This window comes from Ctenopharyngodon idella, chromosome 7, assembly GCF_019924925.1.
Source record: "Ctenopharyngodon idella isolate HZGC_01 chromosome 7, HZGC01, whole genome shotgun sequence".
In the NCBI taxonomy this organism is placed as follows: Eukaryota; Metazoa; Chordata; class Actinopteri; order Cypriniformes; family Xenocyprididae; genus Ctenopharyngodon; species Ctenopharyngodon idella.
In genome coordinates, this window is record NC_067226.1 from 42,148,531 (window position 1) to 42,175,615 (window position 27,085).

A 27,085-nucleotide genomic window follows, 5' to 3' on the forward strand; every position below is an offset into this window, starting at 1 on the left:
CCTCCGATATCGCACTTAACAAACTTGACTTCTCTCAGACTGAAGGACCGCTGCAGGAGGATGGGCACGGGGGAGTTTGTGTGTGTGACGCTGCGTGGCGGCGCGCCGTGGGGATTCAGACTCCGCCAGAGCGCTCACGACCCTCAACATCCTCTCCAGGTGCTTGAGGTGAGACTACAGCCTACTATTACGATGATGAGGACTCAGTCTCAGTAACTCAGCATTTAGTACGTGTTGGCAGAGACCTGATGACGCTGATGAATATCCATGTATTTTGTTCTTTTATTACCTGTATTTTTCTCATTGGATAATTTATATGTAAGCACACAAATGACCTGTCACAAGACCCTGGTGGTTTTCTGGTCTTAGCTTTAATGGGGTTTTGGGCACTTTTAGCTGGCCAGACTGGGATGCCACCAGCGTGGACAGACTAAAACCTAACTAAAACCTGCAAAACAACTTAGTCTGGCTTAAGCAGCTCATTTCAGCAGGGTGAATGTTATCTGAAGTTGATGTTAGGCAGCATAAATGTTTTGCTCTTGGATAAAGTTGAGTTTAATATACATTTGAGTTAATATGTGCATTATAATTGTAACCATGAAGCTGGTCCTGAGAGTACTGTATTGCCATGGATGAAGGTTTTACAGTATATAAATGTAGTTCTCCTATTTAGGAAATAACACAAAACAATGACTGTTAACTGTCTTTGTTGGATATGGGCAATGTTGTAAACAGATTCTTGCATAATGACAACATATCTTAGTGGCCACCCGCTGAGTTCAAATTCGGCAGTTGTTTTGATAAATGTTCACTGCCAAAGTTGTTTTTTCTTTAGCTGAATTTTGCAGGGAGATCTGTGCTGCGCAAGCTCTGCCTGTCCCAGACTTCAGCAAGGGTCCTTATATGGTCACAGCAAAGCTAACAAAGTTTGTTGGCCAAGTACAGGCTATCTGTCATCACTCCCATAGATATGAAGAATCTAAACTGTTAGTATTGAGAGGCTGGAATTAGTTGATCTTTTTTTTTTACTATAGAGGAAACATTGATTGATGAGCTTTAGTGAATCTTCTTTTCTTATATCAGCAGGTTTTGTGAGTGTCATCATAGAATATATGAATATTCAGAATGTTTTATGTTGTATATGGAAATGCTCAACACAGTCTCTGACCCTGCATGTGGAGACAAAGACACATGTTTATACTTAAATGCTTTGCTTACTTAACAGCATAACAAGAGTAAAAGATCTTCAAAGCCCTGAAATACAGTATTTAAACAGAGTGCAAAATATTTAAGCAATATAAAGCAGGAGTGCTGTTGTACTGAATATCAGCATATCTGTGATTCAGAATTTATTATGAGTTTTCCGTATTTCTCCTTGCTCAGTGGTGAGAAAAAGAAATGGCTTGCAGTCATCCTGCAGTGAGAGAAAACGACAGTTTTCACGCATGGCTCACACAAAAAATGTAGGCCTAATATTTAAGATTATGTATTTTAATTGCATTTAAAAATTTCCATGTATTTGGATTACACAGTTTTAACATAAACAAACTAGTATACTTAATGTGATGCATATTTTATGTAATAGTACAAATTCAATTTATTATATGTAAACCAGTTTCATACATTTTAACAGTTACTTAGCCATTTTTAAACCATAAATAAATAAATTTTGAAAACATTACATTTGGAAAATATGATTACTTAAATAAAATCAAATAGATGCTATTTAAATATTGTCACGGATTGGCTGAAGCTTAAGTCCAAGAAAGATGCGTGATGCAGGAGGAACGAATACTATAGACTTTTAATGAACATGAAGAGAGAATGTATACACAAACCAGCGTTACATAGCATTAACAACAGACCAAGACGAGAAGGCTGACAAAATGTTAAGTACATTTTGAGGAAATAATCAACAGAACAAGGAACAGGTGATACTAATTAGGGACTATGGGAACAAGTGAATGACTAGCCAATGACCAAGACAATGAAAACTAAGGGTATGTTTACACAACAACGATGTACTAAAATGGAAATGTTTTTTCTTTTGCTTTGCAAAACAATTACCATTCACAAGGATCCTCGAAAATGACTAAAAACATTGTAATGTTCATGCCAGGCCAGTAGTTGGCAATGTCACTTTGTAAAGAAACACTGCGCGCCTATAGACTGAACACGTAATATGCATGCACATGACCTGACCGCTTTCACAAATTCAAGTTGTTGTTGTTTACATGGTGACAATAATGGTATTGTTTTCAAAAACTTGCACTTTGAAACCCAATTTCATAAGTTTGCATTTTCAGGCTGCCAAAACGCCATTGTTGTGTAAATGAATGGCCAAAAAAACATAAAAAGTTTTCCATTTTAATTGAAAATGGTGTCGCGTAAACAGCCCCTTAGGGCCATTATAGGGACTAAACAAGACAGTGAAAACTAAACATGACTGTGACATATATACATATACTGTATATTCATATTGTCTGGGAAGTGCTATTTTATTTAATACCAGCACTCTTGGAACCATGCTCGACCAATCAGATTAGAGGACCAGAACTTACTCTTGCATAAAATACAAATAGATGTTTTCCACAGGTTGCTTATTGAAATCCAACAGTGTTGATGTCCATGTAGCATACCAAAAGTAATAACATGGTAAATATACTGTATGTAGGTACTAGAACTGACAAATAATTGACAATAACAGCCTAGACTTGAGTCTGGGGTCACCTAGTGGACATTTTGGATGATCAGTGTTCCTGGCCAAGTAGTTAAGCAATCATTTCTTTCTCAGCCGAAAAGCTCATTTATTTATAGCTCCATAAAGTGTTTTTCACAAAATAAAGTCATATTTTACAACTCAGTAAAACATTAATAGCCATTAGTATGGTCTCAGTCCCTATAATGGCCCCTTACAGTGTGTTTTTAGTATAGACTCCCACACTTTAGCTTTGGCAAACTCCTAATTAGCAAACTTTTGACTGTTTGTAATGATATTATACACACGTTAAACCCTCATAAAAGTACAAAGTAAGCTTCTGTTTCTGGTGTCATTATATTTTTAAAAGTGAAACTTTAAAATAAAACACTACTGGAGAAATGCAGTGTACCCACAGAGCCTTGACTCATGAAAGACTCATAAGTGAGACTATTGTCTGTCTATTTTAATTTATATATTTTAGGACTGCATAATTAAACAACAAGCATGCATGCTGCTAAATAACTTCTAAACTTCTTTGGGATGGATAAAGATGTACATGTTAATGAGTAATGTGTTTGTGGCAATTTTAGTTTCTCCAAATTTGATTAATATGGTCCTTGTTTTAATAAAACATGCTCATCTATCACATCCCTTCCCCCTCACATTAAACATTAATCATGCGTGCCATCATTAAGTTTAAAAAAACTAACATTTCACTGTTTAACAGGGAACATTCTCAGAACTTTTGCTAATGTTCTGGCAAGGTTCTCTCAAAGTTATGAGCAAATGTTTTTCCATTAATGTTAATAGAATTTTCTTTCAAGTTATCTGGTCTTTAATAATGTTCTTAAAATTTTAAAAAAAAGTTATTTATACATTGTTCATGGAACATTTTTCCTTTCTGAAACATTTTTCATGCATTCATCTTTTAAATGTTGTTTCAGAATGTAAAATTCAAAAGTAACATTACCATAATGCTTGCAAAATGATCAAATGGAATGTTCCCTTAACATTCGTATTACCAAAAAAATAAATGATAATAAAAAGTTTCATAACTTAATAGGAATGTTAACAAAATGTTTTTGGAACACATTTTTGTTTGCTGGGATATTAGCTGATTCTGTGTTGTTACTTTGTGACAGTTTGAAATTCTTTTAGTCTAACAGCAGACTTATAAATAATGAGAATTATTTTAATATTAACATTAATCCAGTATTCCATTCCATTCCAATTCTGAATTCATAAACAGTTTAATGACTGTCTAGCTATGCTTGATTAGAACTGTCAAAATGTAACTGTCCACCTTCTTTAACATAAAATTAAAGGTAAATCTCTCACAAGTTTAAAGTGTTAAAATACACAACACATCCAGAAGCATATCTGATACTTAATGTCTCAATGTTATTCAAAATTTATTCAAAAGAAGCATGTGATAACAATGACTTTCCTATGGGGTTGCTGAGATAATATGTTACATCTGTATCATGAGACATATGTGAGCTTTCACTTTTAGCTGAGCAGTCAAATACTTGCCTGCGCTGTCATGAGAGAAATTGAGCTGAACTCTCTTACAGATACATGCTTCCATCTTTGTGGAGTGACCCCGTGCTCCTCTAAGTCATCTGGAAGACATAACTTTTACTTGACTCATGTAAAAACAAACTCGGCAGAGAAACACGCCTAAAAACGTATTTAACATGAAGCTGATAAAACTGTTCATGATGGACGGCTTTTCAGACATAATGGTGTTCATGTCTAACATGAAACTGAGTAGAAAATATTTTGTGCTCTTTCTATGTGTGTCAGTAGTCATTATTTCCATACTCTTGTGAAAAAGCACAGTTTAGCATACCTTTAAAAAGACTACTTCTTATGGGAATAATATACTTTAAAATAATACTTAAGTGCGAACTGAATGTAATGTGTTTCTGACACTTAATTGCATGTTATTTGCAATTGAATTAAAATGTTTTATAGTTTACATTTATGTTAAATGCAATTATCTGAAGTTTAGAGTGCTTTTGACCCACTTAAGTAGGACTTAAATACGTTTTTATGTGTAATTTCATAATTATGCCTATTGTCCTAAAATATGGTTAAAATGTACTGCTGAATGGACTGACTTCTGACAAGCTTTTATGGTAAACTAAAATATACTTTAATTTTATTTCTATTGAAACTTGTCAATGTATTTAAATATATGTGCAATTACACATTTGTAATGAAGTTGCAATTTAGCACATTTAAAATATTTTAACTTTACACATGCTTTAGTATTAGTCAACACATCAAAATTAGTGTACTTTAAAGAACGAGAAAAGATTATTAAACCATAATGATTTATTATGTACTTTACATTGGCACACCAAAAATATTCTCGTCACTTTATAATATTAATATTGAACCACTGTACTCACATGAACTGATTTCCTATGTTTTTAGTACCTTTATGGATCTTGAGAGAGGAAATGTCATTGCTCCCTATGTAGGCCTCACGGAGCCATCGGATTTAAACAAAAATATCTCAATTTGCGTTCCGAAGATTAACGAAGGTCTTACGGGTCTGGAACGGCATGAGTGTGAGTAATAAATGACAGAATTTTCATTTTTGGGTGAACTAACCCTTTAAATTTGACATTATTACAGAAGTGAACCTTTAAAAAGTGTACTTAAGTAACCTTTTTGCTTTGTTAATATTATCGCACACTGTAAAAAAAGTTTCTGCCTTAAATTTTTAAGTACAATCAAATTGGATACTTGGAACTTAAATTACATTAAACTGACTTAAAAATTAGTTGAATCTTGTATAACAAAAAAAGTTTAAAATTGCTTGAATTATTTTGATGACTTAAAGCACAAATTATAAACATCTGCAGTAGTTTATCATTTGCGTGCTTCATAAATGTATATGCTGTACCGCATTGTCTTAAAATAATATGGTAAAAATCTTTAGTTTGCAAATGGTCCGCTTTTTCTTTTTTCTTTTTTTTTTGTCTTGCAATTAGAGCACATTATGGATCTTTTGGCATATGTAAGGGAGCTACAAAGGGGCCCAATGTGAGTTCATTAAAAGTACAGATTGATACAGTCTCTTTTGAACGTGCACCTACATAAATATTTTCACAATGAACCGTTGGAAGGCTTTCAGAACTCTGTAGTAATGTTTAACCTTAAGTCATTTAGCTATCAACATTACAGCTGGATTCACTCTTATGTGCTGCGGTAAACTGCTACCCAACTTACCCTTGCAGCACAAGTATATGAAAGTCCAGCTAATGTGAATTTAACAATGGGAACCTGACAGTCTTGTGGACCACCATGGTTCATTTTACCTGAAATGTCTGTTGGAAACACTGAAAGATAATTGCTGTAAGCTGTGGGAGAAAGAAGTAGCTGAGAGGCATGGGAACTTTCCAGCACAGCACAAAGCTGCGTTTACTCAGTATGGGTATATGGAAACAAATCTAATTGTACTTATGACTTTCTCTTCCAAAATGTTACATTTAAAAATGTACTTTTTAGTGCCACATAAAGTTTGATTACAATGTCCAAGTAACAAATGCACTATAACGCAATCAGCCTCGCTTTCAAACAAATGAAAATCGGAGTGTTGAATAAAGAGTGAGTATGGTTTCTTTGAATCAGCAGTTTTTCAAGATTTACTGCTTTATACACTCACCCTTTTCACTTAGTAACATTTTGTCTCATTTTACTCTCTTAGTTTGTACTGCAGCTGTATCATATGGAAGCTTGTTTCCACCACAGAATAAAAAATACAAAAGGTAATTGCGACTTTTTATCTCACAATTGCGAGTTATAAAGTCCAATTCTGACATTTTCTCACAATTGCTTTATAACTTGCAATTGAGAGATGTCTAACCAAGTTGTGTTCCAAAATTGAAGTTGATATCACAAAAATTGAAGTTCTTCATTGAAGATATCACAAAAATTTAAATTTTGTTTAGGCGTAATACCAAAAATAGCCACCAGGTGACACTCACATTCCATTGAATTTCTTTTCTTTTTTTTCCTTTCTTTTTTTTTGATGCATTCTCCTGTAAGAAATTAATACATTTCTGTCACAATATCACTTCTATCACAAAACAGTCGCCAAATATGGAGCCTCAGACATTTCCGACGATGTGTGTTTTGTCAAGATTAGAAAAAGTTTTAATTATAAAATAGTTAAAACAAAATTTTGAAATATGAAACATGACACTGCCCACTAGGGGAGGAGCCCGCTAAAAGGATTTAAAGTACCATTTCCATGGTAACATTGTCCAATTTCAAAACGGTTTTCACGGGATGAATTTTGAGTGTTTAAGCTTTCAAATGATAATTTAAAAATTTTAATTGATGATGATTACTAAAATAGGAAAAAATTCAGACAGTTAAGGTGTTAAAGACAGTTCATTTTCATGACTGTGTTTCTTAGCACACTTAAAGGTGCAGTAGGTGATCTGGGAAATGCTAACGTTAGCCTGCTAGCATTAAAAGCATATGATCATAACCTCCTTGCAAATCAACATCCAAAGCCACACTTTCTCCAAAGCACATGAACATGAAGGCACACACACACACACAGCTGCTCTCAGCAAAGTGTCACAAGAGACGGCGTTAAACTACCTCATGTCTCAAAGCACATAACATTACAATAATAATGAACGTAAACAACTTAGAGAGCTTGTACCTGACTGCTGCAGATTAAGTGTGTTCGGTGTTGATACTGTTGACATGGAAACGCATAACTTTGAATCTAACTGAACAGCTCCGGTTAGAACGTCACGGGATTGCCATCTCTTAATTACGGTAGTTATGGCGTGAACGCAGTATAAGCTTGTTTTGATTCGGTAGGAATTGTAAAAGGTGGCTGCTGTTTGTTTGTGTTGCTCTGTGACTGAGGTCTGTCTTTAATCTGTATAAACTCTGCATAGCATGAAACGCGCTGATGACGTATGATGTCTGCGCGAACAGTGTGCGCAAGGGTATGTAAAATATACGTTGACAGGCAGGTAGGACATCATATTATTTCATTCGGACCGAATATAAAAACTGGATGAACATTTTATGGTCCTACGCCTTCCACAGAATTATATATTTATAAAAATTAAGGTACCTTTAAAGGTGCAATATGTAAGATTTTTGCTGTAAAATATCCAAAAACCACTAGGCCAGTGTTATATATTTTGTTCACTTGAGTACTTACAATATCCCAAATGTTTCCAACTATTTGTAAATCGTGAGAAAATTGCAATTTTAACCAAGGCTCCGGGACGTGTGAGGAGTCGCCTGTCAATTGCGTCATACCTGTGTTAACCCTCGGTCTGCCTCGGTTTCCGGTTTTATTTTGTAGAAACCATGGAAACACCAAAGACGCTTTAATATATTACACGTTTTAATAGACAAGGGAACAACTGTTTTGATATATTTATAGACAGAAAACTAATTATTGTTATATAGCTCAACACGTTTAGTCTAATTGTTTAAATCTAATTTTCTTGATTTTTTCGAGTACAATGCTTTACCACGCCTCAGAGAAAAACACTATTTTGTCAAGTAGCTAACATAGCATAATCAGATGCAGCTTTATTTTTAGTAACAGTAATACAGAATTTTCTCCATCATACAATACGTTATAAAATGAATTCCATGCCATCTATCAACACAAGCCATCCAGTATTTAATATGATATTCTAAAATCGATCAGCCACCGAGCGAACGCACAGAGTAACATTATAACATTTTCAACACACTCAAATGTATCTAATATGATAAACAGAGCTGCGTTACCTCATACTCATGACCGGAAAAGCGGAAGCACTGTGGCATAATAAAAGTTTCGCTGCTCGTGGTGTGTGTTGCGCAATCGTTCCAGCGGCCTCGTTCAGCTCCCACAACTCTCGGTCCTGCTCTGCTTCATACTACAATAACGTTAATAATCGCATCCATGAACATGATTTCTTCCCGAGTCCTGTCCCTATTCTTTGTTTTGAATAGGCCTCTAGCGACCTCCAACGGACAGAAATCCTACATAATGCACCTTTAAGTACACTTAGTAATAGTGTGAAATTAAAAGATTTACTTTATGGTACATTTTAAATCATTATGTTTTGTCATGCTTTAAAGTACACTTATTTTGATGTGTTGCCTAACATACTAAAGGAATTTTATATTAAATGCAATGCAATGATTAAGTTCAAATTTAGTATTTAAAATATATTAATTTTAAATGTAACATCGAATAACACACTACAATTGAAATTATGATCAAGTACTTTACATTTGCTTTACTATGTTAGTCAACACATCAAAATAAGTACACTTCTTTAATGTCACAAGGTACAATTGCTGGATGGTTCTTTATTCCCCTCCTTTTTTGGATGAGAAGCACCGTAATCTTGTCCATTTGAGCAGTGATTAAATAGACTCTGTCCCTCTAAAAAAGCCCTTATACGGTGACCAGAGCTGTTCCTTCTCCCCTACAGCTTCATAACAATCCCACAGCGCCATTCTTTTATTCAATTAAAGAACCTTCGCCTTTAAACTGGGCATCATGCCAATGGCTTTAAAAGGCTTTGCTATTTTTGAGGATTGTTTGTGTGGAAAATATTATGATTGAGCAGCCGTATTTTTAGGCCACATCATTAATGAATTTGCATAGGAAATATGAGTGTGTGAGGTTTTCAATATTTACACCATAATGTGTTGTAAAGCTACAAAGGGGCCAGCTGTGCTAATGAAAAATGTCCCACTCTGTGGCAGTGTTGTGCGGTTTGGACATATATTAATAGGCATGCAATTTAGTCTATATATTCAAGAGAAAAGAAACCATTGGAGACAGAACCTTATATTCACAATTATCATGGCAGGTTTGTGAGTCTCAGATATGTTAATGTCACTACTCCAGTTTACTTTTCATCTGAGAATAATGTTATATTTGTAATGAATCATCTTTTATTGGCTGCACACTGCCCTCTAGTGTTGATTAATAAGAAATATATTGTCTTCTAAAAACAGTAGGCCTGGCAAATAAGCACTGTCGAGCATTTTACAGTGTTTCCAAACTGTGGATTTTTTAAAATATGCTTTTTAATAAGGCAATCCTACCAAAAATGATTTATTCCAACAGTGTCATCTGTTTACTGATGCACAGGATCCAAGAGTTTGCAGCCTATATACAGTAAGCTATAGGGTTATATAGTATTTATCATTAATGTAAACTGCCTTATCTAAGATGCAACAAAGTTTATTGACATGATAAAATGTTGGAAATATGTATGTCCCTTTTCTCAAATTTTTGGTTTGAGAATGTGATTTCATGAGCTAGAAAAGCTGAGATTTAGTAGAGGGACTCTGACCGAATTGCTCGCCTGTGAAAAACAACATAGCCAACTGTTTCCAGATATCAATCACAGTAAATCACCTACTGTATATGCAGTTGATGCCAAACCAACTCAACTAAACCAACAAATTAACAAAAAGTAAAACAACTGTATATTTTCATGGTTTTCTTTAATAAAACAATTTGTTCTAACAAAGCAATCCTGTTAAACCTGTTTTCCCATTATATACAAAAGGAAAAAAGTGTAATTAAATCATGAAACCCAGGAAGTGACATCACTGGGACCCTTTCTACAGCACAATAGGCAAGACAAGAATATATATAACCTAAAATTCAGCATGAAATGGAAGTTACGATAGTCTTTTCTTCCCTGTTCTGATGTATATCCGAGTGAAACAGCTTCTCGGACAAGAAAAAATGTACATTGTAAAAAAGAATTGTTGGTTTAACTTAAAAAAGTAAGTTACCTGGTTGCCTTAAAATTTTGAGTTCATTGAAATTAAAAATTTGAGTTAATACAATAAAGGCGATTGGTTTAATCAACAGAAACTCAAAATATTATGTTATCTGAGCCACATTAATTAAGTTATTTTGACAAAAGAAAAAATGTGATAAATCATGAGAATAATTTTTTTTTACAGTGTAGGGCGGGACTTGATTTTGTCCATGGGGAATTGATTGGATGGTTGTGGCTTGCTATTGGTCGATCTCATGTGAGTGACAGGTTGTCCCGCCTCGCGCAGTAAACACATCATCAAAGAAGTCGCTGCAAGAGGGAGGGGAAGTTATTTTCATTAAATATTAAGAGCACATGAATTAAAAAATAATATTAATGATGTGCCCGGATAAATCATTTATAATAAATACTGCAATATTCCATAAAAAAATAAATAAGAATTGTCCATTTTGATTTCATGTTGACTTAAAATACTATAGCTTACCTTAAACATTCTTAACAAATCAAACAAAGCTTCAATCACCATTTTCTGTTGTATAAACCTGAAATAAAAGATGCAAATGTGTTTTTTTTTGTTTTTTTCTGGCCTGAGCAGCTGTGTGTGCATGCTTGGTGAGTTGTGATATTACTGAGGTTTTAAAGAACTAATCTCACAGTTCCTGATTGAAATTGCTCAGTATAAATGATGACCTCAGGAGGCATGGCATGACATCTGTAGTTTCAGGATATTAGGTGATTTATCTAAGAAGTTTATTTTAGGTGAAGGTATTTATCACTGGCAGATGGTCATTATTAATAGATTTGTTTTCATAATGCTGCCATTATACTAGGGAATGACTTGTAATGCAAATGTCTGAATAAACAAGGTCATCTTAGGACTGAATTATTCTGTTGCTTTTTTTTACTCAGATCATCCGTAAGTTAATATTAAAGATATAATATAATATAAGAGTAATATAGAATTTCAGTTCGCTTGCCCGCTTGTATCTTGTGTCATTGCATAAACGATTTAATAATACCATGTGTTAAATCAAGCGGTCTTAGACAAACAATTACTCTGCTTTACGACTTGACCTTATAGTTGAGAATTGATTTGTGATGCATCTGAAGTTACAAATGGCTGATATTAAATCTTATGCTGAAGTGTCTCTGCTTCTCTATGCAAGGCTTATGGGTCATAGACCCTTTGGCCAGTAGCACTGTTTAGTCATTTGACATGCAGCTGTTGTGATGCGTAAATTAGAGGCTCTTGGTCTAAATTAAGATACACTGTCTGTGAACCAAGGATGGAGAAATAGTTCTTTATTTCATCCAAAATGTTAATGAATTTGCATAGTTAGGGTGCACAAACACACACACACACACAGACATATGTTGGGTTTTCATGTTTTATGGGGACTTTCCATAGACATAATGGTTTTTATACTGTACAAACTGTATATTCTATCCCCTATCCCTAAACCTACCTATCACAGAAAAAAAAGAAAAACCCCCAGTATGATTTATAAGCTGTTTTCCTCTTGGGGACCCCAAAAATATCCAGACCGGGATTTCAGCTATTGCCATCTTTGTGAGGACATTTTTTTCACCATAACATAGTCATAAGGCTTAATTAAACCCCTCTCAAGTAATTATGTTTGTACTCAAATAACATTCTAAAAGCACTTTTTGTGTGCATTACAATGCCTACATAACCTCAGTTTTATGTTAAATTATATAATTTTAATTGCTAAAGTTGCCCTTTAACAAGTATGTGATCATTATCTTTCTTCTAGATAGAGGATGGTAGTCCCGCTGCCCTAGCTGGATTGTGTGAGAATGATGAACTGGTGTCACTGAATGGAAAGCCTTGCTCTAACCTCAGTCTCTCAGACGCTATTGATCTCATTGAGGCCTCTGCTGACTGTCTACAGCTGCTTGTCAAAAGGTATTTGATTGCTTGGACAAATGTTCCTTGGCTGATTCTTTACTTGTTTCAGTGTATTACATCTTTTATTTGTGTGATAAGAGATTTTTAGTCTAGAAAAAAGGATATAGGTTTTTTCATTTCATACTAGAAGCATTTAAGGTAAGCCTCATCTCTTTTGTCACTCATACTAGACCTGATGCAACTTACGTATTGTGATGCATTAAATTTTATAGCTATTTGCATTTTATAGTATAGTTAATGAAAGCCTTGTTTATGGCTGTCTTGACCTTTGAAATACCAGACGTACTAAATCACCCACTGTGTACTACAAAATCACTTACCTAGATTAATAAAACACTAATACATGATTCACAAAAAAAATGAATGATTCAGTCTTGCTTCTCTCAATGTTAACTAAAAGTTAAAGTAGTTTTCTTAGTTCCAACAAATAATTTGCTTTATAAAGAAGTCATGGGGTTTGAATGGACAGATTAGTTGCAAATAACATGATTTTACTATAATCTCCTCCCTGTAGATGCTGTAGTCAACCTCAAGAGAGCTTTGAAGTGGTTAGTACCACTTTTCGGATCCCTTCTCCATCCAGGCTTCATGACCCCCATGAGTCCCAGGATGTCTCTGAGTCCCAGGATGAAGCATATTATGGGGAAACAGACAGTGATGGAGAGTGTCCTGTGGGGACACGATTGGTTCGGACACAAGTTCAAATACCTGCTTCTAGGAATAAAGGTAGAGGCACCTGTGCCCAGGGTGGTGGAGACACAAGTTTGGATGTAACCCCAGGATCTGTGGTCGAATTGCAGCTCTCGCTCTCCAAGACCACCCTGGAAGAGCCAGATTGTACTGCATTAGGCAGTGCTTGTGGAGTTGTGGGAGACATCCATCATAGAAAGACGGATGAGAGCATCAACTATACCACCACCGCATTTTCTTCAGATAGGCCTCTATATACACCCCGAGGAGAACGGCAACCTCTTAGTCAGTGGGGTGTGTTGGTTAGCAAACCAAGACAGGTGGAGGTGACAGTGCAGCAGTTATCTGGAAGCAGTTCTAGAAAGGAGGGGGTAGAGGCCAGTGAACGGTTGGATTCTGGTGGGGAAGAAGGAGGGCACATTGAAGAAGCTCCCACCTCCTCTTCTGTGTCCTTTGGACTTCCCTCAGAGGAGTGGGACTCTGAATCGGAGAGGGAGGTCAACAAGCCCAACAAGCACCGGGCAAGGCACGCCAGTAAGTAACATCTGATTTTCAGTATGTTGCTTCTTATAGTGTGATATGGTATCTGTTTGTAAGATTAGCAATAATTTCTTATTTTAAATGCTTAGGTTATAGATATAGCATCAGTGAACTGACGGAGTCAGCTGTGCTTGTGCTTGTCGTTTCTAAAGTTATGGTTTTAAAAATGTTAAACACAATTCATGTCCAGTTTGTATGTTTATTTTTAACCCCTGTTTGCTATCATTTTATGTGTTACTGTATTATGATCAGTGATTTTTGAGCAAGAGCATGCAAAAATGTTTTAGTAATACTTTTAATATCAATTATTTTGATAGATAGATAGATAGAACAAGAACAGGGCAATGATTCACTGTAGAACAAGAACATGGCAATGATTCACTGTAGCAGTGATGGGTGGGGGCTTGCAGGGTGACATGACTGGTAAAGTTAAGAATAAAACATGGGCATGCTAATGATGCTTGCAGAAGTGCCATTTGACAGACATCAGCATGTGCGACTCTGGCCTGTTACCCGATCCTTTAAAACTGGTAATCTTAGCAGCACTGAAAAGGAAGGAGCACTCATCTATTGCTATCTCCACCTTGAGACTGGAAAGACAAGAATCAGAAATGTGTCAAGTTTTAGCCAAACCTATTTTGAAAGGACTGACATAGTCTGGTGGGAATAAGGGAATAAATTACAGTACTTGTACGTATATTGACTATAACAGGGCAGGGTGTTTGTTTGTTTTGTTTTTTTTACAGCTTTTGGAGTTACGCATATGGGCTTGTATTAGCACTCTGGCACTAGCAAGCCCACACAGTACCCCGGGGCTATTTTTACTCTCTCTTTTTTTCTCTTCTGGATCTCCTATTGGCTCATCCTCTCTAACGTGCTCTAGACACATTCACAGTTGTAAGTGGCTTATGTTAATGTCTGGCTGTTATACATGGATCAGAGATTTAGTTAATTGGTGAGGGTGTTGTCAAATCTGTTTGGAGAATGACTTATTGGGTCATTGGGAAAAATGTGGGTCAGGGGATCCGTAAATTCTATTTAACACCTGTTAAATCTGGGATTCATCATTTGATTAGCAGAGAAGCCATAACTCTCTCAAAATACATTTTGATATACATTGTCATAACTTGTTTCATTTTAATTCTCACTTGCATTTATTCCCATGTATGTATTTTAAAAAACAATTATGTATTTGGTTTTTACATTAGATAGAAAATTAGTTAGCTACATGGTTCTCAGTTGATACTTGTATTTTCCCAGTTCAAGAACTCTCATATGAAATTACTTGTTGGCTGCTCACATAACAGGGCTATTTATATGCTTCATACACGTTCAGTGAATTAGGCCACCAGGACCAACCATGTGCAGTATCCCTCTTTTATGACCTCACCTGCCCCATACCCTAAACTCCTGCTTTTTTGTGTCATTCTTAGGGCTCCGGCGCAGTGAGAGCCTTTCAGAGAAGCAGGTGAAAGAGGCCAAGTCCAAATGCAAGCGCATTGCTCTCCTGCTGTCTGCCCCTGCCCCCAACCCTAATAACAAAGGGGTGTTGATGTTTAAGAAGCATAGACAGAGGGCCAAGAAGTATACACTTGTAAGCTACGGTACTGGTGAGGACGAGCCAGATTATAAGGACGACGAAGACGACAAGGAGGAGCACGCTGTTGAGTTCACTGTTCTAGCCACAAGTGAAACAGAAATTGATGAGGATTTCTTTACTAATGCCTCAGTTCAGAAAAGCATTGTGAGCTTTGATTGGGATACCGGATTACTTGAGATAGAGCGCAAGCTTGACAACAAGCAGGATATGGAAGCACTACCTGAGACCAAGGGGAAAGGAGCCCTCATGTTTGCCCAGCGCAGACAGCGCATGGATGAGATAGTAGCTGAACATGAAGAGATGAGACGTAAGGGGATTCCTGTTGAAGCGATCCAGGAGCCTGAGACACATCAGACATACCAAAACATGGAGGAGAGCACTTATATGCATGCACAAGAAACAGAAAATTACATGGATGTAAATTTACACAGCATATCAGCACAAAAGCAGCAACAGCAACAACATCATCAGTACCAAGATCAGTACTATCAACAACAGCAGCAGCAGCAGTATCAAGACTACCAGCAGCAGCTACAATACCAGCAACAGCAACAACAGTACCAACAACAGCAAGACTACCAGCAGCAGAAAATGTATCAAAACATCCAATCATACAATCAGCAACAACACTTCCAACAGCAGCATGTGCAACAGTATTCACATCATATGAATGGCATGTTCGATCAGCAAGTGCAGAGCGAAATGCAGCCGACAGTCACAAACAGAAGTGCCAAACCATTTTCAATTCAAAATAGAGTGGCCGCTCCATTTTCCTCCACCACAAGTGCAGATAATCAAGAACAATCTGGGTATTCATTGGGACAAGGTGAACAGATTGCTTCCCGTGATGAGCGTATATCTGTGCCTGCTATCAAGACTGGTATCTTGCAAGATACAAAGAGGAGGAGTGCCAATAAACCTATGTTCACTTTCAAAGAGTCTCCAAAGGTTTCACCTAATCCTGCTCTGTTGAATCTCCTCAACAGGAATGACAAGAAGGCAGGTGTTGAGTCTTGCCCAGAAGAAGATTATTTAAGCTTAGGAGCTGAAGCCTGCAACTTTCTTCAGCCTCCTAAGATGAAAATTCCACCACCAGTAGCTCCTAAACCTCACATTAACCCTGCTTCTCCCCCATGGTCAGTTCAAGAAGAAACTACTGACCAACCCATACCACAGCAAACCGTAAACAGTGTCCCAGAACCTGCTGAAGCTCCAGTCACAGAGGTTGATGCTGCAGGGGCCCCTACCATGTCTGAAGAAGGACCTACATTAGCACCTGAATCCCAAAATGTTCAACATTCTCCTGAACATCTTGCTCCAAGTAATGCATGGAAACAACCAGAATCTCAGATGGAACTGAACCAGCAACCAGAAACCTGGAATGAAAAACAACCCCAGCTCCAAATGAATTCTGCTCATCCTGTCGCTCCACCTGTTACGCAGTCAGATCCATCTGCCAGATCATGGGATCCAGTTCCAACTCAAGGTCATCAGCAGCTTCCAGTAAGTACTTGGGGTCCAAATGAGGTCCAATTGCAAGTCCCATCTCAAAACCAGTCTCAAACACAGCCACAATGGATGACACAGTCTCAGGGTCCTTCTGAAGTACAATTGCAAGTGCCTTCTAAAACACAATCCCAGCCTTCTTGGGTAACACAGTCTCAAACTTCACCCCCAACCAAGCATCAACCACAGCCTCAGTCCCAAATCAGTTCTTGGGTACCAAGTTCAAATCAGTCAACACCACAAGCCACTTGGTCTCAGCCCCATGAGCCAGCACAACCACCTATTAATGTTTGGCATCAAGATCAAAATCAGGCTCAGGAACAGCCACCCTGGACCCAACAACAACAGTTCCAAGAATCCCAGTTAATGCCACATTGGGCATCACCCCCTCAGCAACAGCCACAGCCTTCTTGGGCTCAACCTCAGAGGCAGTCACAGCCCCAACCACCTTGGGTCTCTCAGGCCAAACAGCAAGAGCCAACACAGCCATCTGCAAATGCGTGGACTCAACCACAGAGTCCAGTTCAAGCTCAGCCTCCATGGGCTCAACAGACTCAACCACCACCTCAGCCCACAGCACCAGTGCAGCAACCCATGAATCCTTGGCCACCAATGCCGGCCCAGTCCCAACCACATCCACAGTGGGGACAAGAACCTGCTTCTCAACAACATCCTCAACAAGTAATGAACACTTGGACACCTGAACAGAATCAAATTCAGCCTCCCTGGGCTCAGCCAATGCCACCAACTCAGCCTCAGGCGCATCCTCCATGGGCACCGAAACCTCAACAGCAGGCATCACCACCACCTGTGAGCCAATGGGTACCACCACAATCTCAGTCTCAACCAGCTGTAAATGTTTGGGCACCCCAACACCAGGAAGGTTCAGTTGGAAACACAGCCCAAACTGCAACCCAGAAGTTGCCTTCCCAACCAATCAAGCCATGGAGTCCATCACAGACCACACAGCCCACTCCTCCACGACGAATGAACTCATATACCACTGGGACAAAGGTACCATCCCCTGTTCCAATAAGTAGTACTATGTCACCCTCTGGTTATGGATCAGCTTTCGAGATGCCAGCCTTGAGAGGGAAAGGAGCTGAACTTTTCGCCAAGAGGCAATCCAGAATGGAGAAGTACATTGTGGATTCTACCACAGTGCAGTCAAATAAGGCAAGACCATCTTCACCTACTCCTTCTTTGCCAAATTCCTGGAAATATTCACCCAATTGTCGGGCTCCCCCGCCTTTGGCATATAATCCAATTCATTCACCGTCATATCCACCAGGTGCTATCAAGCAGCCTCCCCCCTCTAGCCCTTCAACAACAAACAAGAACAAAAGCAAAGAGAAGGGAAAACCTGCCCCGAAACCTCTTCATGTTCTTGATGTCATGAAACATCAGCCCTATCAGCTGAAATCCTCCCTTTTCACCTATGGCCCAGCAGCAGAGAAACTTGCTGCAGAAAAGGAGGCAGCTGAAAAGCTAGCTGCCCAAAAAGCAGCTGAAGCCCAGGCTCAGGCCCAGGCCCAAATTCAAGCCCAAGCACTAGGTGCTCCAAATCAAAACCAGCAAATGACATATAACCAAGATCCTCCTCCTTATGGTTTTATGCCACAACCGGCCCAGCAACCCTATGGAATGGCTGGTCAGTCACCTATGCATGAAGGCCTTTACCACCAAGTCCCTCCTGATACATATCAGCCTGTCCTAAATGCTTATCAACAACATCCTCATCAAGTCCCATTTCAGCAAGAATACAACCCCCAACAAACTTACCAACAACCTCCTTTAAATCCTTACCAACAAGCACCAAGTCCTCCCTACCAGCAGCCCTCCCCACCCTCCTATCAGGCAGGTCCTAATCTAGTATATCAAGCTGGACCTGCACTGACCTACCAACCAGCCCCTAGTTCTTATGTTGTGCCATCTTTCCCAGTAGCAGCAAGGGCTGACTCTGCCTCAGGAGGCAGTATTACTGCTGCTCCAAAGCCCAAATTTTCAGCCAAGAAGAGTGCGGCCCAGGTGTGGAAGCCAAGCACTGCTGAAAAATAGTGATTTTTACCCCAGTGTTGTTACCTTAAGACAACTAAGCTAAGATGCCGATATCTTTGTAGAGCATATACATAAAACTTCCAGACCGAAATATTGTTTGTTACAAATTACGTTTAAGATCTGCCAAATGAGTAACATAGAAGAGGGCATAGACATTTCAAAATGACATCACATGATGTTTTTAGAATAATGCTCTGCTATATGCTGACATTTTATAGGCCTGGCTTGCTACAGGTAAAAAGCTCATGTACTTAGTCAACTCAAAAATAACTAAATGTGTTAGACATAATTTTGGTCAAAGGGAATCAGTGTTTATTGAGGTTGAGATGAGAAACGTGAATGTTTAATGATGGAAAAAATGATGGCAGGGTGAAAAAAGAAAGATAATGGTCTGTTATGAGGGCTACTGAGTAACTGATTTGCAATACAACTTAAGGATGTAATCCTTTTAAACCAACTAATATATAATCATATTTAAAATGTAGCTTAACATGGTTTCCAAAAGGATTTGCAGTATCGATTTTCACACAAGCATATGAGTATATGAAAATATTTTACAACACCTCAGTGGACAGACAGAAATAAATATATGAACAGTTTAATGATATTTGGAATACGCAAGTAAACAATGTATTAACTTCTGGCTGAGCTAATAGCGCAAAGAGATACTGTGTAACAGAGAAAGAATGTATTATGGTGGCTATTTTATAAGTGAAGTTCAATCATCTCTCACCTTCTGAGGAAAAAACATTGTTATATTTCTAAATCTTAATTAATGTTTTAGACTTTCTTCATAAAAGAAGAAAGGAATGTACTCAGTATGTGAGTTTTTTCAAGTAGGTCGAATAATGTCACTATTTCAATGTTTAACAGCTGGTACATAGTTGGAGGGCTATTAATTTTTACTTTTTATGAAGATAAGTAGACTTTGTGTTGATTCTTTTCTTGTTTATTTTTTGAGGGAGGAATTTATGTTAAGCCTTTTTTGTTTGCTTCCAATATTTTTTTCATCAGTTCAACTAGAACGTCAAATAAAACAGATATAAGAAGTGGAATAGTTCTTAAAAATTTAATTTTTAGTTTGACTGCTGTCATCTGTTCTTTTTTGCTGTCTTCTGTTCATTTCTTTGTGTGATATTTTCTTCATAGTACACTATTTGTAAAATGTACCACAGTGCCATTAAAATTACTGTTTCAGTTTTCTTTGTTTGTTTTTGCATGCACCTCATCACTTCCGTCTTTCCAATCTGCATTATTTTTGCACCTCTCACTATTCTCTGCTTTCATAATCCCTTCAAAGTATCAGTATAGTAGTTTTCTTGTCAGTTTAAATAAGGTAAGTAAAGAATTGAAACCTCAATCCCCCTTTACTCTCCCTCAATAAAGGTAGGAGATTACATTTAACATAAGATCCTTTCAGATATGTAATTGTATAAGTCCATATATTTTTACAGGTGTATATGACATTATATTTTCTATTATTATTTACATCCTATTCAATCCTTCTTCCAAAAGTTTTATTTGCAGGAAAGTGATTCGTTTCTGCATGGGGGAAAAAAATCAATCATTTGACAGCCTAAAATAAGTACGCCTAAAGGCAAGCTGTGAGTATTGTTCTAAATTTGGGTCTGTGTTGCATCATACTTTCAGGAGCTAAGTAAGACATACTTGATAATTGGGGAAAAGTGGAAATGATCTGAATGAATGCCCTGCAAGGCCTGCTCCAAGAGCTATATTTGGAGAAATGTGATCTCTGGTCCCATGACATGAAAGCAGGGGAGGAGAGCACTTCACTTTATGGCACCTGCCACTTTTATATCACTTTAGACTAATTAATTTATGTTTTTTATACAAAGTCAGAGACAAAATGAAAATGTGCAACACCTAGATGACACTTATATCTGTCGACATTAAGCCAGTCATTAAACATTTAACTAATGAAACTATTATTTAAAATTTTAGAAATACTGGCTTTTTAAAACAACACATTAAATTAATAATACAAAATAATTTCAAATTTGATTACATTTGATTTTTACGAAGCCCCTAAAAAGGGACATGGTAATGGAAAATGTATATTTCAATGCTTTTGTTTTCGCTCGCAAAAGTTTTGCGTTCCCTCTCAAAACCTTTGTGTTCTTTGCAAGCAAATGCAAAGATTCTCGGGGGAACGCAAAACATTTGCAAGAGAATGCAAAAGCATTGACAAATAATTTTCCCCTCCCATCTCATATTTTATTCCTTACCATCACGTTTGCCAGGTTTGCATAACAAAACCCGCCAAATCACGGCCAAAACTAGCCCAATCGCATTCTGGGGGGTCGCTTCAACCCGCGGACTAAAAAAGCAACCCGCGGCAACAGTGTAAAAGTAGCCCAGTTCCGAGGGAAAACTGTGGACTTGGCAACACTGCTTACCATGTCCCCATAGTATGGAGCCCTTAAAGGATTAGTTCACTTTCAAATGAAAATTAGCCCAAGCTTTACTCACCCTCAAGCCATCCTAGGTGTATATGACTTTCTTCTTTCTGATGAACACAATCGGAGATATATTAATAAATATCCTGACGCATCCAAGCTTTATAATGGCAGTGAACAGGGGTCACGAGTATGAGCTGAAGAAAGTGCTTCCATCCACATCCATCCATCATAAATGTACTTCACATGGATACGGGGGGTTAATAAAGGCCTTCTGAAGTGAAACGATGCATATTTAACAAGTTATGAAGTAAAATATCTAACTTCCGCCAGACCGCCTTCTGTATTCAACGTACAAATAAAGTGTAAAACTCTTGCAGGATGCTACATCCTACGCATTATCTATTCAGCTTACGGAAAAAGCTTAACTGACGCGACGCCAGAAAGTCATATACACCTAGGATGGCTTGAGGGTGAGTAAAGCTTGGAAATAATTTTCATTTGAAAGTGAACTAATCTTTTAAAGTATGGAGCCCCTAAAGGGACATGGTGGTGGAAAAAAAAAATGTGATGGGAGGAAAAAATATATTTTAATGTTTTTGGGTTCTCTCACAAAAGATTTGAGTTCCCCTGAGAAACTTTGTGTTCCTTCACAAAACTTTTGCATTCCCCAAGAAACTTTGCAAAACTTTGCTAGAACTTTGCAAAGTTTTGCAAAGTTTCTTGGGGAATGCAAAAGTTATTTTTTTCGCTCTAAAAAGAACTCAAAAGTTTTATGAGCAAATGCAAAGTTTCTCGGGGGAACACAAAACATTTGCAAGAGAATGCAAAAGCATTGATTTATTTACCTCTCATCTAATGTTTTTTTCACCACCATGTCCCTTTAGGGGATCCGTAAATTTTAGCAAAAGCATTTTTCATACTACAAACTCACTAAAATTACTGTTATCATTAAAAGAATCCCATGTCTTCATGATTAGCTCATAACCTCCTGTCCTTCGTTTTCCTAAAAGCAAAAGAGCCTATATAGTTTTTTTTTTTTTTTTTCAAAATGCTAATTTTGTTAATTGTAGTAATTAGAGCCCTGCACGTTCATATCATAACCAGACGGTGGCAGCACAGTCTTTCTTGTTAACCTTAGTTATCCGTTCACTGCCACTCTGTTCACACCATGTGGAAACCTGGTGAAAAATGATCTTTGTACACATACACATACATTGTAAAAATGATTTTTCAAAGTTATAAATAAAAGACTATTGGAATATGTTTTACAAGAAGATACTATTTCAGTCTTTCTACTTCCAAATTTTATGTATAATTCAATGTGTTACTTTCTGTTTCTTTGTAATTAATTGTAAAATTTAGTAGTGAGAATTGTTTATACACCAATTTTTTTTTCTTCTGTGTAATATCAGTGACCCTTTTTTATCTGTTTTTATTATTGAAATTAATATGCAACTACGATAGTGTATTGCCATGAAAACTGTTTTAAACGTATTTGTTTGCTCATTTCAGGGGCTTAGGAGCTCATCCTTGTCACCACCTGTTAGACTTTCAGCAGCAGGTCTCAGTCCCAGGTCGGTTTCATTTTCTCCATCGCCCAGACCAGCATCACAACCCGCTTCTGTTCGGCCTCCGGTGGGACAGACCGCCCGGCTAGACAGGGGTCACAAGCCGCCCACTCCCTGGGAAGCTGCCTCACGCCACCCACTGGGGCTCGTGGATGAAGCTTTTACATTTCTGGACATTCAGCAGTCTATTGCCTCCAACCTGCGCCATGCCGCTCAGAGTAAGCTCTTACCCGAGCCCCCGGCCGAGTGGAAGGCAAAGGTTGCATATGAACCTACACCGAAAAACCAAAAAGACAGTTTGAGTCAATCACCTTTGACTTTTCTGTCCCCAACCAAGAGCACAGCGTCTGCACCAGCTGGTCCTGTCCCATATGGGTCACCCTTTAGACAGTGTCAACCCCAAAGGTCAATGACAGAAGCTAATCTTGGGCCTTCACAGGGTGATCCGAGGGAAATGGGGCCTCATAGACCAAGGCTCTATAAAGCCAAAGATAGCAGTTCTTGGAGACGTTAAAGGAAAGCCTTTTTATGCAGGTCACGAAAGTCAAATCAAATAGGGGGGAGTTTTGCTGGAAAGTGAGTAAAGTAGAATTCTTACGGTTACTATTGAACAGAAAGATACTGAAAGACGGAGAAGTTGATGTTGCAGAATGAGGGTCCGTGAAAGTCAGAGGGCGGCACTAGAAGTTGATAGATTTATAAAGATTATTTATATTATTAGACAGAGTGTTAAAGCTGGCTTATGAAACTCACACTTACAATACAACAATCACTCATTTTGATCAGAATATGCATCCCTTGTGAAAAAGAAGTACACTTTTGCATACTTAAAAAAAAAAAAAAAAGGACATATTTTAAAAAATATACTTAAGTGCACCTAACTGCAAGTTGATTTCACTTAAATGAAAATGTTGAAGAGTTGTTGTAGTAGAGTGTTGTTGCCATGTCGTCATTTTACTCCGGACTGCTTCACAAACAAGGGTCAATTCAGCGCTAGATTAACATGACGGCACATGCTAGTTGATGAGTTGAATCAACTCCACAGCAACTACATAAATTTATCCACTAACCATTCAGAAATGTCCAGTTTCATTCTAAAAGTTGTAACTTCTTCCTGAGTCTCTCCATCAGTGTCCGACTCCGGTTTGAACAATGTAAGGCTGAACACAATCGTCATTTTGGCTGCGTGAGATTCTCCAGCTTTGTTGTTGTTGAGCAACCGAAGCGTGAGCTGTTAAAGCTCCGCCCTCTTTTGGAAAGCAGGCGGGAGCAGCAGCTCATTTGCATTTAAAGGGACACACAAAAACGGCGTGTTTTTGCTCACACCCAAATAGACAAGCTATAATAAATGATCTGTGGGGTATTTTGAGCTAAAACTTTACAGACACATTCTGGGGACACCAGAGACTTATATTACATCTTGGGAAAAGGGGCATAATAGGTCCCCTTTATCTTTAGAGTACTTTTTTTGACCCAGTTAAGTAAGAATATTTAAAAGAGTACTTAAGTAGTCATGAAAGTGCACTCTTTTTAAGTACACTTAAGTGCCCTTTTATTTAATTTACATTATATTATCTGCAAGTACAGTTTTTTAATATACTTTTAAGATTTGAAGTACACATTCAATACTAAGTGCACTTCTTTTTCACAAGGATCACACATTCAGTTTTAAAGTGTTGCACTAATGAACGGGGCAAAGTGTTTGTGCATGATACCAAATACTGTACATGCTAAAGAAATAACATAATAGGTCTTCATAGTATGTAAATGCTAGTGTGAGACACATTTCAGCACTGTCTGTATTTAATTAGTTGCAAATTTTTAATTACTGCATTAAAATAAATCAGTAATGAGGGTGTTTCAGTTGTGATGACAGCTAGAATCAGTTTCAGTTGTTTGTCATTAATTAGAGAAAGAGAGAAAAAAAAATCATTTTGTTTGTGTGCTACAAAGCTATTAAGCAGAAACTGTTGAATCAGTAACAGCCGTACTTGTTGCATAAGCTTCACTTGAAAAGATTAAATCACTCTTTAGTGACCCGGTCTGACCCTTTACCACATGCCCTGTTGCCCCAGACTTAGATTCACTTAAACAAATTCACTACTATTTGCTGATAAATAAAAAAAAAAAAAAAAAAAAAGTTGTTTAATGAACATTCCATAAATGTATTTTGCTGTGAATGTCTGTGGGTTCTCATATGTGACAATGCATGCTCTCAATCCACTTAAAAAAAAATAAAAGTTGTTCATGCTTATATTTCTTTATTCCATGACTGAATATTTTTATGACACAAGGATATCAGAAAGCTAAACTTTGACATGTTTTTGTAAAATGTTGATCAAGATACAAAAATATATTTGGATATTTGTTGAATTGTCAAGTGCATCGTCTGACACAGAGAGGAGCAAACAGCTCGCTTTATACTGTCTTGCCCAAGTAGCTCAGTTTTAAGTAGTTTGTTTGATTTACACTATACAGCTCCACTTTTTGTATGTGACTGACATAAAACCATGCTTTGCACTTCTATTAAAGTAACATGTTTTGAAATCTCTCTGCATATAGTTGTTTTTTGAAAACTTTGGGGAGTTTTTTTGGAGGAATAAAAAGCATGTTGCATAGTTTGTGAGAAATCAAGCCTGAGGGAGAGTCACTTTCAGCCCAATAGTCTGTAACAAGTTGATGTCTTGTTATATAATGGCTTGGGAGGCTTGGCTCGACTCCCGAGCTTGTACTTGTCATACAACCAAGCTATGTGGCAGCTGACATTGAAGACTGAACCGTGTTCAAAATAGGGTTCTGCAATTAATCTGCTATTTGGGATATACACTGGAAGAAACATGTCAATTACAGTCAGTGTCGGCCATTCCAGTTACACTGCAAATAATTATTTATATAATAAACATACATTACTTATATATTATTTATAGTAGTATACTAAAATATGGTAGTAAAAGTACAAGTATTTCCTCACATCTGCAGTGCAATGATTGATTATGTCATATGACAGATACTGTATCTGGGAGTGACGTTTTTATTTGTTTTTTAATGGGAAGGATGAAGGAAAAGAGAGTGTTAGAATGCTGGAGAAAAACTTGTAACTTCATATACGCAATAAAATTAGTTGTGACTTTTTCAAAGCTTTCTGCATATAATGGCTCAGTTTTGCTTAACTAAGATTACAGATTATAAACAACTAGTCATTACTCTGGTCAAACCTATGGGCTTTGAGTGACAATCCTTGTGAAGAAAGTGCACTTAACTGTATTGAATGTGCACTTGTAGTGTACTTCAAATTTTAAAAGTATATTTTTGCTTCTTAACACACTTAAGTACACTTTGTAGTTATGCCACATTAAGTTTTATTTAAATGTTCATTTTAGATCATTTTAATAATCTTTTGTCATGCTTTAAAGAAGTACACTTGTTTTGATGTGTTGACTAACATACTAAAAGCACATGCAAAGAACTTGATTATAATTTTAACTGTAGTGTGTTATTCAATATTACATTTAATACATTTTAACTACTAAATTGCAAACTTCATCATTACAAATGTGAAATTATGAATATATTTAAATACATTACATACAAGTTTCAATATAAAATACATTAAAGTGCTTTTTAGTTTACCATAAATGCTTCTCAGTACATTCGGAAACCATATTTTAAAGACATTAGAAGTAATTATGAAATTGCATATAAAGATGTTAAATGCTAATTGCATTTAATATAAATTTAAACTGTATGCATTTTCATTTAATTGCAATTAAAATGCACTCAAGTGTCTGAAAACATGAAATTAAATGCGCACTTAAGTATATTCTCTTAAAGTATTTTATTTCTGTAATAAGTACTCTTTTTAAAAGTATATATATATATATATATATATTTAGTAAATACAGTTAAGTATACTTTTAATTTATTTTAATTAATTTATATTTATACTTTTAAATTATTTATAAATTATATATATATATATATATATATATTTAGTAAATACAGTTAAGTATACTTTTAATTTATTTTAATTTATATTTATACTTTTAAATTATTTATAAATTATATATATATATATTTCATAATTTATTTTATAATAATTTATTTGTATTTATTTATTTTTATACTTTTAATTTATTTATTTAATTTATTTATAAATTTTATACACACACACACACACACACACACATTAGTACTGGAGTAATAATGCTTTGTATCACAGAAATAAATGATATTTTAAATTGTAATAATAATTCACAATATTACAGTTTTTTCT

The 27,085-nt window shown here is 36.7% G+C and overlaps 1 protein-coding gene across 2 annotated transcripts; it reads left to right on the plus strand.

The window, feature by feature from the left end:
- Positions 1-25,365, plus strand: LOC127515803 (synaptopodin-2-like). 2 transcript variants are annotated; one of them, XM_051899865.1, is made up of 5 exons: positions 1-168; positions 12,276-12,427; positions 12,945-13,654; positions 15,094-17,942; positions 22,757-25,365. In XM_051899865.1, the coding sequence occupies exons 1-5, from the start codon at positions 61-63 to the stop codon at positions 23,324-23,326; spliced, it is 4,389 nt and encodes a 1,462-aa protein (XP_051755825.1). In that variant the 5' UTR covers positions 1-60; the 3' UTR covers positions 23,327-25,365. The 2 variants fall into 2 exon arrangements, with proteins under 2 accessions (XP_051755825.1, XP_051755824.1); XM_051899864.1 differs by lacking the exon at positions 22,757-25,365 and having other exon boundaries at positions 2-168; positions 15,094-20,025.
- Positions 25,366-27,085: the final 1,720 nt, after the last annotated feature.

What these genes read in the sequence shown, in the direction of transcription:
- LOC127515803 (XM_051899864.1), top strand. Translation starts at nt 61, where the DNA reads ATGGGCACGGGGGAGTTTGTGTGTGTGACGCTGCGTGGCGGCGCGCCG. An exon ending in ATCCTCTCCAGGTGCTTGAG is followed by an intron (nt 169 to 12,275) that starts GTGAGACTACAG and finishes TCTTTCTTCTAG; the next exon opens with ATAGAGGATGGTAGTCCCGC. An exon ending in CTACAGCTGCTTGTCAAAAG is followed by an intron (nt 12,428 to 12,944) that starts GTATTTGATTGC and finishes TCCTCCCTGTAG; the next exon opens with ATGCTGTAGTCAACCTCAAG.